The sequence below is a fragment of the Hylobates moloch genome, unplaced genomic scaffold (assembly GCF_009828535.3).
Source record: "Hylobates moloch isolate HMO894 unplaced genomic scaffold, HMol_V3 SCAFFOLD_5, whole genome shotgun sequence".
Classification (NCBI taxonomy): Eukaryota; Metazoa; Chordata; class Mammalia; order Primates; family Hylobatidae; genus Hylobates; species Hylobates moloch.
Window position 1 is genome coordinate 55,575,851 of NW_026652280.1, and position 16,713 is coordinate 55,592,563.

At 41.5% G+C, this 16,713-nt stretch overlaps 1 protein-coding gene across 2 annotated transcripts in view; it reads right to left on the bottom strand.

Moving 5' to 3' along the window:
• Window positions 1-16,713, bottom strand: part of TTC39C (tetratricopeptide repeat domain 39C) — a 123,167-nt gene that overhangs the window by 96,532 nt on the left and 9,922 nt on the right. Inside the window, exon 1 of one of the 2 annotated variants that reach the window (XM_032152634.2) lies at window positions 2,907-2,989. The exons of the other annotated variant lie outside the window; for it this stretch is intronic. Within the exon in view, the coding sequence (XP_032008525.1) occupies window positions 2,907-2,971 (65 nt within the window). The 5' untranslated portion in view covers window positions 2,972-2,989. Of the gene's footprint in view, window positions 1-2,906; window positions 2,990-16,713 lie in introns of those variants that run through there. 2 annotated transcript variants of the gene reach the window in all.

Genomic DNA, 16,713 nt, shown 5'->3' on the forward strand with positions numbered 1-16,713 from the left:
ATAATTTTAACTGATGGCATTAGGGGTCTATGCAGGCATGAATTATGAAATGACATGTAAATCTGATTTTCAGAAGGAAATAATTCCATTCATCTCTCTCTAGTAATCCAACAGACCCGCAGATCCCCTACTTTTCTCCCTGAACTCAATCCACTTCGTTTCACTACTGTAGCTAATGCAAAATTCTACTAACACCACTTTCATTTTAAACTATCATTGCATAATCCCTCCTACAATCTATATTTTCTCTTTGTAACTGTTTTAGAAATAATCAGTAATTTATAATATAGCCCCCCAAAAATATAGCACCACCATTTCACACTGATGTCTACACTGGCCCTTGTGTTACCCACACACATGCACACAAAAAGTAACACACAGTGGAAACTCGCTTAACCAATCTTTACTCACCTAAATCTCTGGATTAACTAATGTCAGAGACAGAGAGAGAGCGCTAGATGCCCTTCACCTATTGAATACTCAAGCTAGTGGGCTTTTCTCTTTACTAGTTAAGCTGTATGCTTACTGAGAGTCTCTAGTGATTATTTCCAAATGTGATTATTCCTATTGCCCTTGTTATATAACAATGGTTATATATAAATATATAGCCTTGTTAAATGGCAACTACATAATTCATTGTTTATTATGTAACTACATGAAATAGGGGTGTGAAAAAACATGACATTTATGAAAAATAAATGCTTTGAAAAGATTTGAAAATGGCAGATGACTTTAAAAGTTACGTTAGGGTTAGGTGAAAGCAAGATAAGTAGAAAAGGCTTGTAAAACTAAGGGGCATTTACCCCATATTGCTTCACAAATGATTTTAACCTCTGACTCCACTTTAGTGACCCCAATACTGAAAGACACAGAAATGCATTATAGATGTGGTTTATGCAAGAAAGTCAAATTAAAAATCCATCACCAAACTCACAAAGTAAAAGCCTCAGCCCCACATCAAAAGTAATAAAATGTTTATTTGATGTTAATTCATTTTTAGAATCCCCTGCTTTAACTGACTTCTTAAATTATAATAAATCATCACTAGTGGTCCCAATCACGGTCCCAATCAAGAGGCCTCCAATTACTCCTCCAGCTACTTCAAGTCTTTTTTCAATATTCAGTACTACATACATTTCTTTCCTAAGAGAGTTAAAATAATTGGTGTAACATTTCCCAATTGATGACAAATTGGTAAAGAAATTATAACATTGCTTAATCCTTCAAATTTGTTCCTCTTCCTGTATTCCCTCTCTTGCTCTGAATGGCCGCACCATCTAACGAGTGACCCCGAACTTCCTCAATTCCTCCTTCTTCCTCCCAACCACAACCAATAATCAAATTGAAACCAAACAGGAGTCCTGCTGAATCTACCACCTATAACATTTCACATGTATTTCCCCTGCTCTCCCCAGACCCCATGTGGGCTATGACAATCGCTCTCTAACTTGTTTTCTTTCCTCCAGGCTTACTGTGTACAGCGTCCCCAGAATTAGTTTTCTAAAACTCAAATCCATGTCACTCCTCTGCTTAAAAACCATCAATGGTGCCAGGCATGGCAGCTCACACCTGTAACCCTAGCACTTTGGGAGGCCAAGGCAAGAGGATCGCTTGAGGCCAGGAGTTTGAGACCAACCTGGGCAACACAGTGAGACTCTGTCTCTACAAACAAAACAAGACAAAACAAAAACCTACCAATGGCTCCTTATCACCCAAGTGGAAAAGGGTAAAATCCATGGTTCTACATAGAACACAGACCCACCTATCATGTGTGTCCACCTCCATCATTCCCTTGAATACACTTCTCTTTGTGCGGCCACAGAACAGCTTGACCCTGACTATAACACATGCCTAGTCTGAGGATGCTGGCTCTGCTCCAGTACCCTGGAAGACTTCCCTGCTCATCCTCAAGGCACCTCCTCTGACATTCCCTCAATTCCCATGGCCCTGGTTTCAAGTCCTGGCTCTGCTAAGTGAAGTGTCCTTGGAAAATAATTATTTTGAGTTGCAGTTTCATCATCTGTAAAGTAGGGGGAAATGACAGTACCTAACTTACAGGTGCATAGTGGGGACTGAATGAAGATGCCAGCACAGCGCCTGGCACACTGGGGGTCCTAAGTAAGTGCCATGTATCTCTGTTGCTATGGTCTGAACTGTGTCCCCCAAAAGTCCTATGTTGAAGCCCTAACCCCTAATTTGACTATATCTGGACACAGGGCTTTTAGGAGGTAACTGAGTTTAAATGAGGTCATAAGGATGGGGTCCTAATCCAAGAGGGTTGGTGGCTTTATAAGAAGGGGAAGAAAGAGATCTCACTCTCTCATATGTGCCCCTCACACTCAGAGAAAAGGCCATGTGAGAACATGGCCAGAAAGTAGCTATCCACAAGCTAGTTAGAGAGCCAGCCCTCACCAGATCCCAACCATGCTGGCTCCCTGGTCTCAAACTCCCAGACTCTAGAACTGAGAGAAAATACATTTCTGTTGTTTAAGCCACCCAGCCTTTGGTGTCTTGTTATGGCAGCCTAAGAGGACCAATATGCCTGTTGTTATTACTGTTCTCATGATGTGATTCCATTTAAATTATACGCTGTGTGGGCCAGGCATGGTGGTTCATGCCTGTAATCCCAGCACTTTGGGAGGCCAAGGCGGGTGGATTGCTTGAGCCCAGGAGTTCAAGACCAGCCAGGACAACGTGGTGAGTTCCCATCGCTACAAAAACTAGAAAAATTAGCCAGGCATGGTGGCGCATGCCTGTGGTTCCAGCTACTCGGGAGGCTGAGGTAGGATGATCACCAGAGCCTGGGAGGTCGAGGCTGCAGTGAGCCATGATTGCACCACTGCACTCCAGCCTGGGCAACTGAGTGAGACTCTGTCTCAGGAATAATAAAAATAAAAATAAATTACATGCTGTGTAGATTGTCCTCATCAGACGGGTACTTCTTTGAGGGCAGGGAGTGGATCTTATTCATCTTTGTCTCCTTTCGGGACCTACCATGATAATTTAAACACAGTCGGCACTTAATTAATGTATAGTTTATATATGAAAATATAAAACAAACATCACCCTCTGCAGAATTTGCTTTTGAATTATAAGAGATAAATGGTGCCACTAGACACACATCTGACAACTCAGGGCATATGGACGTGTAGCATAGCATAGCAAGTGCTGATTTGGGGTTGGATTTTCACTGACCCCAGGCTGAGGCCTCACCTGCGGGGAAGTCTCTGAAGAAACATGTCGCCTGAAGAATGAAAAGAGCTAAAAGATCTTTTCTCCTGACCTGATCCATGGTACCTGCCTTTCACAGTCATACGCCAATGTAAAATGCCACAGTCTCCTTGTGATCTCCCTGAAGAATCCAAGTTCACAACAGCAACCCTGCCACCAACTACACTTTACTACCACCTTCCATTTGTACTGAATCTTGCATTTCCAAAGGAACCATATTCCATGTCTAAATGCTAAATTGATAATACCAAAGTGTAGTGGTAACCAGCTAATATGACATAGAATGTCTAATATATGCAAGCCTTAAAATAAGTGAGAGATATCAATTTGGAGTCTTACCCAATCCTCCTGGTGAGACAGTCTATCTGAGACTCTGCAGCACGACTCTCCAATACGCCAGACAAATGTCCTATCACAAGGAATCTACACATTTGGAGAATGGGGGATAAATAGCACAAATGGTGGGAACCCAGAATAACTCGTGTTTAAAGTAAGAATCATTCATACATTCATTGACTGAGTACCTACTACATGCCAGACATTAGGGATATAGCAGTGAGCAAAACAGACAAAATTCTTAATCTCAAGGAGCATAGTCCACCTGGGGGAAATATTATGTTAGGGAATACAGGCAGTACTCACTTTATACAATAGAGTAAGATCCTAAAAAGGACCATGCAGGCTGAAACCATACAAACTGATCTTAATAATAAATGGGAACAATCACAAGTGCCCTGTGATCTTTTTAAAAACTTCATCAAACATTAAATCCACAGCTAACATCATATTCAATAGTAAAAGACCGAAAGCTTTTCCTCTAAGATCAGGAAAAAGACAAAAACGCCCACTTTTGCCATTGCTATTCACCATAGCACTAGAAGTCCTAGCCAGAGCAAGTAGTAAAGTAAAAGAAAGAAAAAGCATCCAAATTGGAAAGAAAAACAATAAAATTATCTCTGTTTACAGATGACATGATCTTAGATGTAAGAAACCCTAAAAATGGCCAGGCATGGTGGCTCACGTCTGTAATCCCAGCACTTTGGGAGGCCAAGGCGGACAGATTGCTTGAGCCCAGGAGTTTGAAACCAGCCTGGGCAACATGGCAAGACCCCATCTCTACAAAAATATACAAAAATTAGCCAGGTGTAGTAGCACACACCTGTAGCTCCAGCTACTCAGGAGGCTGAGGTGGGACAATCACCTGAGCCTGGGGAGATCAAGACTGCAGTAGACCGTGATCACGCCACTGCACTCCAGCCTGGGCAACAAAGTGAGATCCTGTCTCAAGAAAACAAAAACAGAAACAAAAACATCCCCTAAAAATTCTACAAGAAATGGTTAAAAGAAACGAATTCAGCAAAGTTGCAAGATACCAAATCAACACATAAAAATAAGTTGTATTTCTACACACTAACAATGAACAATTCAAAACATTAAGAAAGTTCCACTTACAATAGCATCAAAAAGAATAAAATACTTAGGAATAAACTTAACCAGTGAGGTGAAAGACTTATACACTGAAAACTATAAAGCAGTGCTGAAAGAAATTAAAGATGAGATCAATAAATGGAAAGATGTCCCATGTTCATGGATTGGGAGACTTAATATTAGCTAATGCTACTCGAGTCACCTCTAGATTCAATGTGATCCTTATCAAAATACCAACAACGTCTTATATGCAGAAATAGAAAACTCCATCTTAAAATTCATACGGAATCTAAAGGGACCCCAAATAGCCAAAATATCTTGAAAAAGAACACATTGGAAGATCTCACACTTTCTGATTTCAAAACTTACTACACAGCTACAGTATTAAAACAGTGTGTACCAGCACAAACCCTGACATATAGACCAATGCAAAAGAATAGAGAGTCTAGAAATAAACCTTCATGCATGGAGGGCAATCTCTTCAACAAACAGTGCTGAGAAAACTGGATATCCACATTCAAATGAATGAAGTTGACCCTTACTTTATACCATACAAAATATTAAGTCACAAGGGATCAAAGGCCTAGGCATTAGAGTTAAAATTATAAAACTCTTATTAGAAAACAGAGAAAAAGCTTCATCACATTGGATTTGGCAATGGTTTCTTGGATGTGATACCAAAGGCACACACAAAAACAGAAAATACAGATACACCGGTCTATATCAAAATTAAAATTTTTTCTGCATCAAAGGACACTAACAACAGAGTGAAAAGGCAATCCATGGAATGAGTGGGGTGGAATATCTGAAAATTATACATTAGATAAGGAGTTAATATCCAGAATACATAAAGAACTCTTAAACCTCAACAAGACAAAAACCAAACAACCCAATTAAAAAATGGGCAAAGGACTTGAATAAACATTTCTCCAAAGAATATAGACAAATGACCAACAAGCACATGAACAGATGCTCAAAATCACTAATCACTGGGGAAATGTAAATCAGATACCACCTCACACCTATTAGGATGGCTATTATCCAAAACAAATCAAGAAAACTGTTGGCAAGGATGTGGAAAAACTGGAACCCTTGTGTACCACTGATGGGAATGTAAAATGGTAAAATCACTGTGGAAAATAGTATAGTAGTTCCTCAAAAAATTAAAAATAGGACTGGACACAGTGGCTCACATTTGTAATCGCAGTGCTTTGGAAGGCCAAGGTGGGAGGATCCCTTGAGCCCAGTAGTTAGAGGCCAGTCCAGGCAACACAGCGAGACCACAGCTCTACAAAAACTAAAATTAGCCGGACGTGATGGCACATGCATGTAGTCCTAGTTACTTGGGAGGCTGAGGCAGGAGGATCACTTGAGCCAACAAGTTTAAGGTTACAGTGATCTCTGATCACACCACTGTACTCCAGCCTAGGCAAGAGAGCAAGATTCTGTCTCTTTAGAAAAAAAAGAAAGAAAGAAAATTAAAACTAGAATTACCATATGATACAGCATTTCCACTTCTGGGTATATACCCGAAAAAACTGAAAGCAGGAGCTCAGATATTTGAACATCCATGTTCATAGAAGCATTGTTCACAATAGACAAAAGGTGGATGCAACCCAAGTGTCCATTAATGGATGAATGGATAAACAAAATGTGGTATATACAAACAATGGAATATTATTTAGCCTTAAAAAGAAAGAGAATTCTGACATATGCTATAACATAAATGAACCTCATGAACATCAGGCTAAGTGAAATAAGCCAATCACAAAAAGACAAATACTGTATGATTCCACTCACAAGAGGTACCTATCATAGACAAACTCATAGAGACAGAAAGCAGAAGGGCAGTTGCTGGGGCTAGGGAGAAATGGGAAATTATTGTTTAATGGGTACAAAATTACCATTTGGAAAGACAAAACAGTTCTGGAGATGGATGCTGGTGACAGTTGTACTTAATGCCACTAATGCCACTGTACTGTACATCTAAAAATGAATAAAATGGTGAATATTACCTCCTGCATATTTTACAATTGAAAAAATAATTAAAAAGTATTTAAAAACTCTACTATTTATAAACATTAGGGAAATGAAAAAGTTAGCAAAACATTTATTTTATAAACTCTTATTTAAAACATTAGAAACATTGAGCATTAAAGGGATTTCCTTCTTTGTAAGAAACTTATCAAGAGGATTTTGAGCAGGGTGTGCCCTCTTCTTGTAAGATAATATATGATGTAAAGTACGCATCTCTGTCATACTTTGAACTGTGATACTCCTTATGAAGTTTGGATCAACTTCAGTTTAGCCTTTGTGCTTTAAATGTTGTGAGATATTTCCAAGAGTTCTTTGAATGTGAAGTTTTTCTTGGCTAGTGTCACCTCCTCTGGGACATCTGCATCTTTTTTCTTACAACCACTTTCCTCCTTTATGTTTAATAAACTCCCCTTCACTAAGTGCCTGTGGCTGCACATCCACAATCCCTCAAATAGGGGCAGTGTCAACATTCCAGGTCAGCTATTCTTTCCATTTATATTTCATTCCAATTTCACTTCCAGTGTTACCACTTTCTTCTTTGCTGCAGGAGCAGTGTCAACATTCCAGGTCAGCTATTCCTTCCATTTAGATTTCATTCTAATGTCAGTTCCAGTGTTACCACCTTTTTCTTTGCTGCACTTTCATCTTTGTTGGCCAAAGTCCTCTTTCAATTATCCCTTTGAGTAAAATGTCAGTGGGTCTATCACTAGGAATGAAGGAAGCAACACAAGGACACTCTTTGCTGTCTGTGAACTGAACAACAGAGGTGCAATGACCAGTCACAGACAGACTCTGAAAGAAGTCACATGATTGGCTACTGATCGTGATGTGCACCTGTTATATACATAATGCTTTGTGACCTGAAGAGCTAGTGGCTACAATTACTCATAGCTCATACACAGTAGTAACTGAAAATTGAACTGTGTTATTGGGGAACTGGTGTTACTTCACTCTGGAAACTGAAACTGGAATCTGTGCATATTAGAACCAAGTAAGGCCGGAGCTGTCTGTGCATGATTACAAACTAAGGTAAGAACCCAGAGGAAAGGAACCTGATTCTTACAGAATGAATAGCAAACAAATGAGGCTGGAAGACCAGGGAAAGCCTCTCCAGGAAGGGAAGGTAGAGTTGAGGTTGAAGGATAAGTAGAAATTGAGTCAGCTTGGAGGAGAGATTCCACGTGCAATGAAAACCCTGTGTCAGAAGGAAGCAAAGCAAAGTCAAGAATCTGAAAGATCATGGTAACTGCAGGTCAAAGAGTAAGGAAAGAACACAGCAATGGAAGACAAGGCTACCAAATGGCATAATTGGAGAAAGCACCGGTTATTTATTTATTTTATTTATTTATGTATTGAGACAGAGTCTCACACTGTTGCCCAGGCTAGAGTACAGTGGCATGATCTCAGCTCACTGCAACCTCCGCCTCCCAGGTTCAGGCGATTCTCATGCCTCAGCCTCCCGAGTAGCTGGGATTACAGGCATGTGCCACCAGGCCCAGCTAATTTTTGTATTTTTAGCAGAGACAGGCTCTCGCCATGTTGGCCAGGCTGGTCTCAAACTCCTGGTCTCAAGTGATCCACTTGTCTTTACCTTCCAACGTGCTGGGAATACCAGTGTGAGCCACTGCACCCAGCCAGCACTGATCTTTTCAATGAAGGTTAATATGGATTCTAAAGCTGGTTAAAACCAAAGCCATTGCCAATTTAAAGCTATTTTACTTTTCTGTTTTTCTACAAACCACTGTATAAAAGGGGGAAATATGAGTCTATTTTATAGCATGAGCTAACTGGGATTTGCACAGCCACAGCCTAGAAATAATACAACAAAATCATTTTAAAATACAGGTTGGGCATCCTAACCCACAAATCTGAAACCCAAAATGCTCCAAAATCTGAAACTTTTTGAAGGCTGGCATGTGGCCACAAGTGAAAAATTCTACACCTGATCTCATGTGACGTTCAGTCAAAATGCAGTCAAAACTTTGTTTCATGCAGAAAATTATTTAAAATATTGTACAAAATTACCTTCAAGCTCTATGCATAAAATGTATATGAAACATAAATGAATTATGTTTAGACTTGGGTCCCATTCCTAAAATATCTCATTATGTATAAGCAAATATTCCAAAATCTGAAAAAATCTGAAATTCAACACATTTCCGGTCCCAAGCTTTTAGAATAAGGGATACTCAATCTTCATATGAAAAAAATGAGATAAGGCAGTGATGGTCAAGGGGCAAACCAAGCAGACCCAAGCTATGCCAGATAAATCCTGCCACAGATTTTGGTCCTAATCCTAAAAGCAATGGGAGGCTGAATTAGTTTTCTGTGGCTGTTGTAATAAATTACCATAACCTGGTGGCTGAAAACAAGAGAAATGTATTCTCTTAAACAGTTCTTTAGACCAGAAGTGTGACATCAGTGTCACTGGGCTGAAATCGAGGTACCGGCAGGGTCACATTCCCTGGGGAGGCTCTAGGGGTGAGTCCCTTCCATGCCTCTTCCATCTGGTGACTGGCTGCATTCAGGCTTAGGGCAGCTGTGGCTCTAACCTTCAAGGCCAATGTCTTCAAATCTGTCTCTTGATGTTTCCATTTCACCTTCTTCTGCGTGTGTGTAAAATCTCTTTCTGCCTTCCTCTTGTAAGAATACATGTGATTGTATTTAGGGCCCATCGAGATAATCCGGGATAATCCCCCACCTCAAGATCCTTAACTTAATCACATCTGCAAGGCACCTTTTATTCTTTTCCTTATAAGGTAGCACTGAGAGATTCTAGGGATTAGGAAGTAGATACCTTTTGGAGTACCATTTTTCAGCCTACCACAGAGGCTGCAAAAGAGATTTTAGTGGCGAGGCATGCAATTAAGACATTAATGTTGGACAGATCACTCTGGTGGTGGAGGTAAAGGAAGGGCAGGGAGGATATAAGGAAGCCAGCTGAGCCAGTGCAAGTGTCCAAGTGAGAGGTGAGGGTGGCCTGGACTAGGGGGTAGTAGTAAAGATGAAGAGAAGTGGATGGATTCAACAGACACTTGACAGGCAAAATTGGCAGACAATAAAGGTAAGACAGAGGTGCCAAGAGCCTTCTAGTGTGTACAACCAGGTTTCAAGTGGTGCAGTTCACGGAGCCTGAGAGCCCCGGAAGAAGACCAGGGCTAGAAAACTGACCTGCAATCTTGCTAGGTCCACGTAATACTATTCAGCATAAAAACAGGGTTCTTTTGGAGGAACCAGCATACACTCTAGGCTGGGAGCAGATCTTCCACTCACAATCTTTTTCACTTGGGTTTGGTAAACCTTAATTTTTATGTGCAAGGTGATTATAAAAGACTTATCCTTGGAGGACAGGTGCAGTGGCTCACGCCTGTAATCCCAGCACTTTGGGTGGCCAAGGCGGCGGGATCACTTGCAGTCAGGAGCTCGAGACCAGCCTGGCCAACATGGCGAAACCCCAAGTCTACTTAAAAGAAATAAAAATTAAAAAGGTAGCCAGTTGTGGTGGCACATGCCTGTAGTCCCAGCTACTCGGGAGTCTGAGGCATGAGAATCGCTTAAATCCAGGAATCGGAGGCTGCAAGGAGCTGATATCGCGCTGCCACTGCACTCCAACCTGGGCAACAGAGTGAGACCCTGTCTCAAAAAAAAAAAAACGCTGGGCGCAGTGGCTCATGCCTGTAATCCCAGCACTTTGGGAGGCTGAGGCAGGCAGATCACCTGAGGTCAGGAGTTTGAGACCAGGCCGGCCAACATGGTGAAAACATCTCTACTAAAAAATTAACCAGGCGTAGTGGTGGGTGCCTATGATCCCAGCTACTCAGGAGGCTGAGGCTGGAGAATCACTTGAACCTGGGAGGTGGAGGTTGCAGTGTGTCTAGATCACGCCACTGCACTCTAGCCTGGTGACAGAGTGAGATTCCATCTCAAAAAAAAAAAAAAATAGGCCTATCTTTGGGGCTGTTGAGAGAATTAGGATTAAGGAAGAAATACACACAACACAGTGACACACGAACAGCGTGCACCTATGACCCACTTGACCCCCATTCACTGTCACTGTTTGCCTGTGTAGGCATTTAAGCAAAGGTCAACAGACTTGTATGATTACAAGAGTGTACTACTTCTAACTATATTCAGATTCCTCTCTAGTTTTGCTTAACTCATATTCATTTATTGCTAAGTCTCAATAGTCTCAAGAGTTACTGATATGTTCTGAAAATAATTCTTCAGATTAGTCAGTTTTCAAACAGTTTTTCTCAATCTATCATTAATGTGCATCAAATATCTTCCTAACTCATCAGCAATAGTTCCTTCTCTATCTCACCTCATACAAATAAATAGGCAATTCATCTCTATTCTATGCTAATGGCACATGGAGACAGCACCGATAAGCAACTTACAAAGAGGACATCCAAACCGCATTTCTCAACTAAAAAGACTTTCTAACCCATCCTTCAACAAGGACGATTTTAAAAGTAACAAAATTAATCAAGACATTTTCATTATAAACAGGATGGAGATTCCTTAAAGAACTAAAAGTAGATCTAGCATTTGATGCAGCAATCCCACTACTGGGTACTCAGAGGAAAAGAAAAGAAGTCATTATATGAAAAAGACACACGTACATGCATGTTGATAGCAGCACAATTCACAACTGCAAAAATATGAAACCAGCCCAAATTTCCATCAATGAATGAATGGATAAAGAAAATATGGTGTAAATATACCATGAACTACTACTCAGCCATGAAAAGAAATGAAAATAATCACATTCACAGCAACCTGGATGCAGCTGGAGACCATTATTCTAAGTGAAGTAACTCAGGAATGGAAAACCAAACATCGTATGTTCTCACTTATGTGGGGGAGCTAAGCTATGAGGACACAAAGGCATAAGAATGACACAATAAACTTTGGGGGCTCAGCGGGGGAAGGGTGGGAGGGGGCTGAAGGTCAAAAGACTACACATTGAGTACAGTGTATACTGCTTGGGTGATAGGTAAACCAAAATCTCAGAAATCACCACTAAATAACTTATCCATGTAACCAAACACTACCTGTTCCCCACAAACTATTGAAATTTAAAAGACATTTTCATTATTTTCTCAATGAGCTTTAAGTTTTAATATGATTCCTCTATTATATGTGGCATAATCTACAAACTGCAGGAATGCTTTGAGGATTAAACACACACATCTGGCCGGGTGTAGTGGCTCACGCCTGTAATCCCAGCACTTTAGGAAGCCAAGGTGAGTGGATTACCTAGGTCAGGAGTTCGAGACCAACCTGGCCAACACGGAAAAACCCCGTCTTTACTAAAAATACAAAACTTAGCCAGGCGTGGTGGTGCACGCCTGTAATCCCAGCTACTCAGGAGGCTGAGACAAGAGAATCCCTTGAACCCAGGAGGCAGAGGTTGCACTGAGCTGAGATCGCACCACTGCACTCCAGCATGGGCAACAGAGTGAGACTCCATCTCACAACAACAACAAAACCACACACATCTATTTATACAAGCAACCCAAACACTAATTAATTTTAGGCAATCATTTAAAAATATTATGTATGGGCGCGGTGGCCCATGCCTGTAATTACAGCACTTTGGGAGGCTGAAATGGGTGGATCACCTGAGGTCAGGAGTTCGAGACCAGCCTGATCAATATAGTGAAACCCCGTCTCTACTAAAAATACAAAAATTAGCCAGGCGTGGTGGCATGTGCCTGTAGTCCCAGCTACTCAGGAGGCTGAAACAGGAGAATTGCTTGAACCTGGGAAGCAGAGATTGCAGTGAGCCGAGATCACACCACTGCACTCCAGCCTGGGTGACAGAGCAAGACTCCATTTCAAAAAACAATAAAGAAATAAAAATAAAAATACTACAGACTTCTCTATTTTTCAGTTGAAAGTCATTTCAAAGGGAAGCTAGACACATTCTTCATAATAACATTTTGTGTGAACTAGTTCTCAGTAAACAACTCTGAATGTCATAGAAAATGTCCATCTTTCACTAAGACATCTACATTTTTCTTCAGTTTTTAGTAGAGCATAGGTCGAGAAAATTTCACTTGGGTTTACATTACTATTCACAGGCTTCCTTAGGCATAAATTTCTAGACTTTAGTAGAATAGCTCTTTGATGAAGTTTTGTTTTGTTTTACAACTCAACATTCTTCCATTAGGAGAAAAGATCCCAATTTCAAGTTAGCCTCAACTCTTCTCTCTTATAAGCCCAGCCCAGATCCAAAATGTCACACAAGGGCTACAGAAAAACACTCAAGCATTCTCTCCTTGTCATTTTCACATTGGCAATTTCTACAGAACAAGAATCTCTGAGATTCCACCACAGCAGGTCCTGACACTTTGGCTAAACTTTTAAGTAGTTTATAAGTAGTTTAGCCATTTCCCCCGATACCACGGCCCTTTCCCACCTCCTTTTTTTTCCCTCATGCTATTTCAAGAGGAGTAATTTCTAGCTCAGTTTGAATTTGGATAACTCAAAGTAATGAGTGTCTCACCAATCATCAATACAGAAACAACCAAAAATAGATTTGGATCCACATGGTTGACAGCTGAAGCAAACGGCATTCCAGATGTAAACAAAACTCTTTTCTGTGCTACTAAATGGATGCAAACCTGGCTATAATGTGGAGAAAAGTCAGAAGCCCAATTCCTTCAACAACTGTAGGCCTGGAAAAGCAGCCCCCATGTAGCCTTGGATAGGTCAAGAGTCCCATCAGGCCAGGCGCAGTGCCTCAACCTGTAATCCCAGTTTGGGAGGCTGAGGTGGGAGGACTGCTTGAGCTCAGGAGTTGCCTGGCCAACACAGCAAGACCTCATTTCTACTACAAAATAAAAAAATAAAAAATTAGCCGGGTGTGGTGGCACAGGCCTGTAGTCCCAGCTACTCAGGAGGCTAAAGCGGGAGGATGGTTTGAGCCCAAGAGATCAAGGCTACAGTGAGCTACGATTATGCCACGGCACTGCAGCCTGGGTGACAGAGCAAGGCTCTATTTCAAAAAAAAAAAAAAAAAAAAAGTCACATCAGAGATGTGTGCAGCTGATGAATTCCAACATGCTACTTTATTTTAGGCCTAAATAAAGATGCGGGTGAGCATAATTTGCAAGACAGAAAGATATCAAGTTCTTTCTTGTTCCAGGTATCAGTTGACAACACATAACTTGAGATTTTGCAATTCACCATTCAAAATTGGGGAAGAGAGGAAGCACTCAAAGCCTTGCCAGTGACTCATTCTATTGGAAGCGATCCTAGAGGCCATGCAGCATGGATTTTAGTTTAATCCGATTACTTTTTTTTTTTTCTTTTGAGATGGAGTCTCGCACAGTGGTGCGATCTCGGCTCACTGAAAGCTCTGCCTCCCGGGTTCAAGCAATTCTCCAGCCTCAGCTTCCTGAGTAGCTGGGACTACAGGCACCCACCACCCGCTCGGCTAATTTTTGTATTTTTAGTAGAGACGGGGTTTCACCATGTTGGCCAGGCTGGTCTCGAACCCCTGACCTCAAGTGACCCACCTGCCTCGGCCTCCCGAAGTGCTAGGATCACAGGTGTGAGCCACTGTGCCCAGCCCATTGCTTCTTGTTTCTCTGTCATTTAGCAAATTCAACTTGAATTTGGATTCAAAATGTCATTTTCCCTTTTTTGTCCTGTCCTGTTAGAACAGTACCAAAGAGTTTCATTTGCAAGAGAGACAGAATGATACAAATATTTGCAAATCTGTTTATCTTTGATGCTTATTTTATGGAGTGACAATTTAATGAAGTACAACACAAAGGATGGCTGCTGCAGGTGGAAGGAGGCAACAAAAGACAATAAGCTGTGTGAAGGCCAAAGTGGAAACAGCAGCAAATGACACCCAGCTGTAGGCACTAAGAGTGAGGCGCACCATGCTCAGACTCGTATCTTCCTGGAAAAGCCCCACCCAAAAGGAGCGTTATGGTGCACCTGAGCATGTAAAACAGGCTGAGCTAACATGTATTATGGGATGCAACTGATGTCATGGTTGAGGGTGGGACCAGGGAAAGCTCTGCCTATCTGTGTATCAAGGTGCCCTATAACATACTACATTATGTGGCTTTCCTTTCCTAATTACTTCTAAGTACAAGCTCAACAGAAAATCACGAAGCATCTGACCCTATTTCCTCACATTTTAGAGCATCTCATGCTTCTAAAGAACATGGAACTTTGAGGCAACTGTGCCCTGATTCATAGGGTTTAGCCTTTGCTTTTTAACTAAATTTTTGTTTGTTTAACTTGCATAACCTACTTAGCAAAAAACAAAAACAAAACTTGCTCACTTCCTGGGAAGCACATAGGCCAGTTTATAGTTTGAGATTCAAAGTTAGGAAGAGTTGGGTGGGAACAGGACAGGAAAATAAAGTCACCTAGAGGCTGGAGAGACACAGTTCCGGTAAGCTAGATCCATGTGGAGTATGAGGAAGGGAAGCACCTCAGTAGTTCTCCATCCACATGGCAACGGAGAAACCTGAACTGCCAGACTTTTCTGGAGCTGTTTGGGCCCTAGAAGCAATGTGTGTGTGAGGGGTGTTTAGGGGCAGTGTGACCCAGGGAGCCCAACATTAGGGGCTCTTCACCTCTCAAGGAACCCTACACGTGGCCTCTGTCCTGGTGCCTGCCGTCACCAACGCAACAGAGACACTCCCTTCTCCACCTCTCTCCTTCAGCCACAGCTGTGCCAGCCTGGGCAGTCTCTTCCCTTCCTACAGTCCCACTTTGTCTGCAGAAAGACCCCGCTACTGTGCTGTTCTAAGCAGGCTAAGGGATTCAGCCACAGAGACCAAATCCGGTCCTAAACCTTCCTGCCCCAAGCTCAGTGCCTCTCAGTGGAGACATTTTGGAAACCTGTGGGGTCGTTTTGGGGTGACATGATGACTGTAGTGGAATGGGACCAACGACCCAAGGCATCCTGCAATGTATGAGATCATCCAGCACACTGTCTCATGTCCCATAAAACTTTTGAACATTTCCTGGAAGACCACACGGATGAAAAACTTTATTTAGTTCTAGAATCTACCTCCATTTATGTAGAAACACAAAATACTCCTTACACTGCTTAAATACACAGTTTATCAAGATTTGTTTACAATTATGGAAAACCATGTCACCAACAGCAACACCACTTGTAGCATCTAAGTTGTCAACAAACCGCAGCTAAACCACTTTGCATTTGTATATCACCTGCCAATATTTAATAGTGATACTGAAAGCTCCTTTAATATATTTAAAGCCAAATAAATTATTGAAGATACATGAAATCCTGGAACAAATACATTTCATTAATACATTTATTTCATTTCTGCCACCCAGTATTCTTAAGGATACGTAGCATACTGAAACTTCTGTCATGAAAATGACATGTCAAAATTATTTTATTTTGGAGGTCGGGCACAGTGGCTCATGACTGTAAGCCCAGCACTTTCGGAGGCCAAGACAGTCAGATCAGTTGAGAACAGGAGTTCAAGACCAGCCTAGCCAACATGGCAGAACCCCATCTCTACCAAAAATACAAAAATTAGCCAGGCGTGGTGGCATGCACCTGTAGACCCAGTTAATTAGGAGGCTGAGACACGAGAATCGCTTGAACCCAGGAATTGGAGGTTGCAGTGAGCTGAGATCATGCCACTGCACTCCAGCCTGGGAGACAGAGTGAAACCGTCAAAACAAACAAATAAACAAAAACAAACAAAAAAAAACCAACTATTTATTTTGGGTTTGAGTCTTGTTTTTCAACCTTACTCTGAAACTGTCCTCAGGAGTCGGTTGCCACTCAACTATCCTATGAATATTTTTTCAATTCATCGTCTAATCCTGGACACCTATTAAAGGCAATGGTCTCTAAAGTTCTTGGTGTGCAGAGGGATTTAACGATGGGAGATACGTTTTCTGAGACACTCTGTCAGCACACATCCTATGTCTTAATACAGGAAATTAATAGCATCCTGACAAAGAAGGCCTGGTTCATTGCAAAAATGTCACACTTCTTAT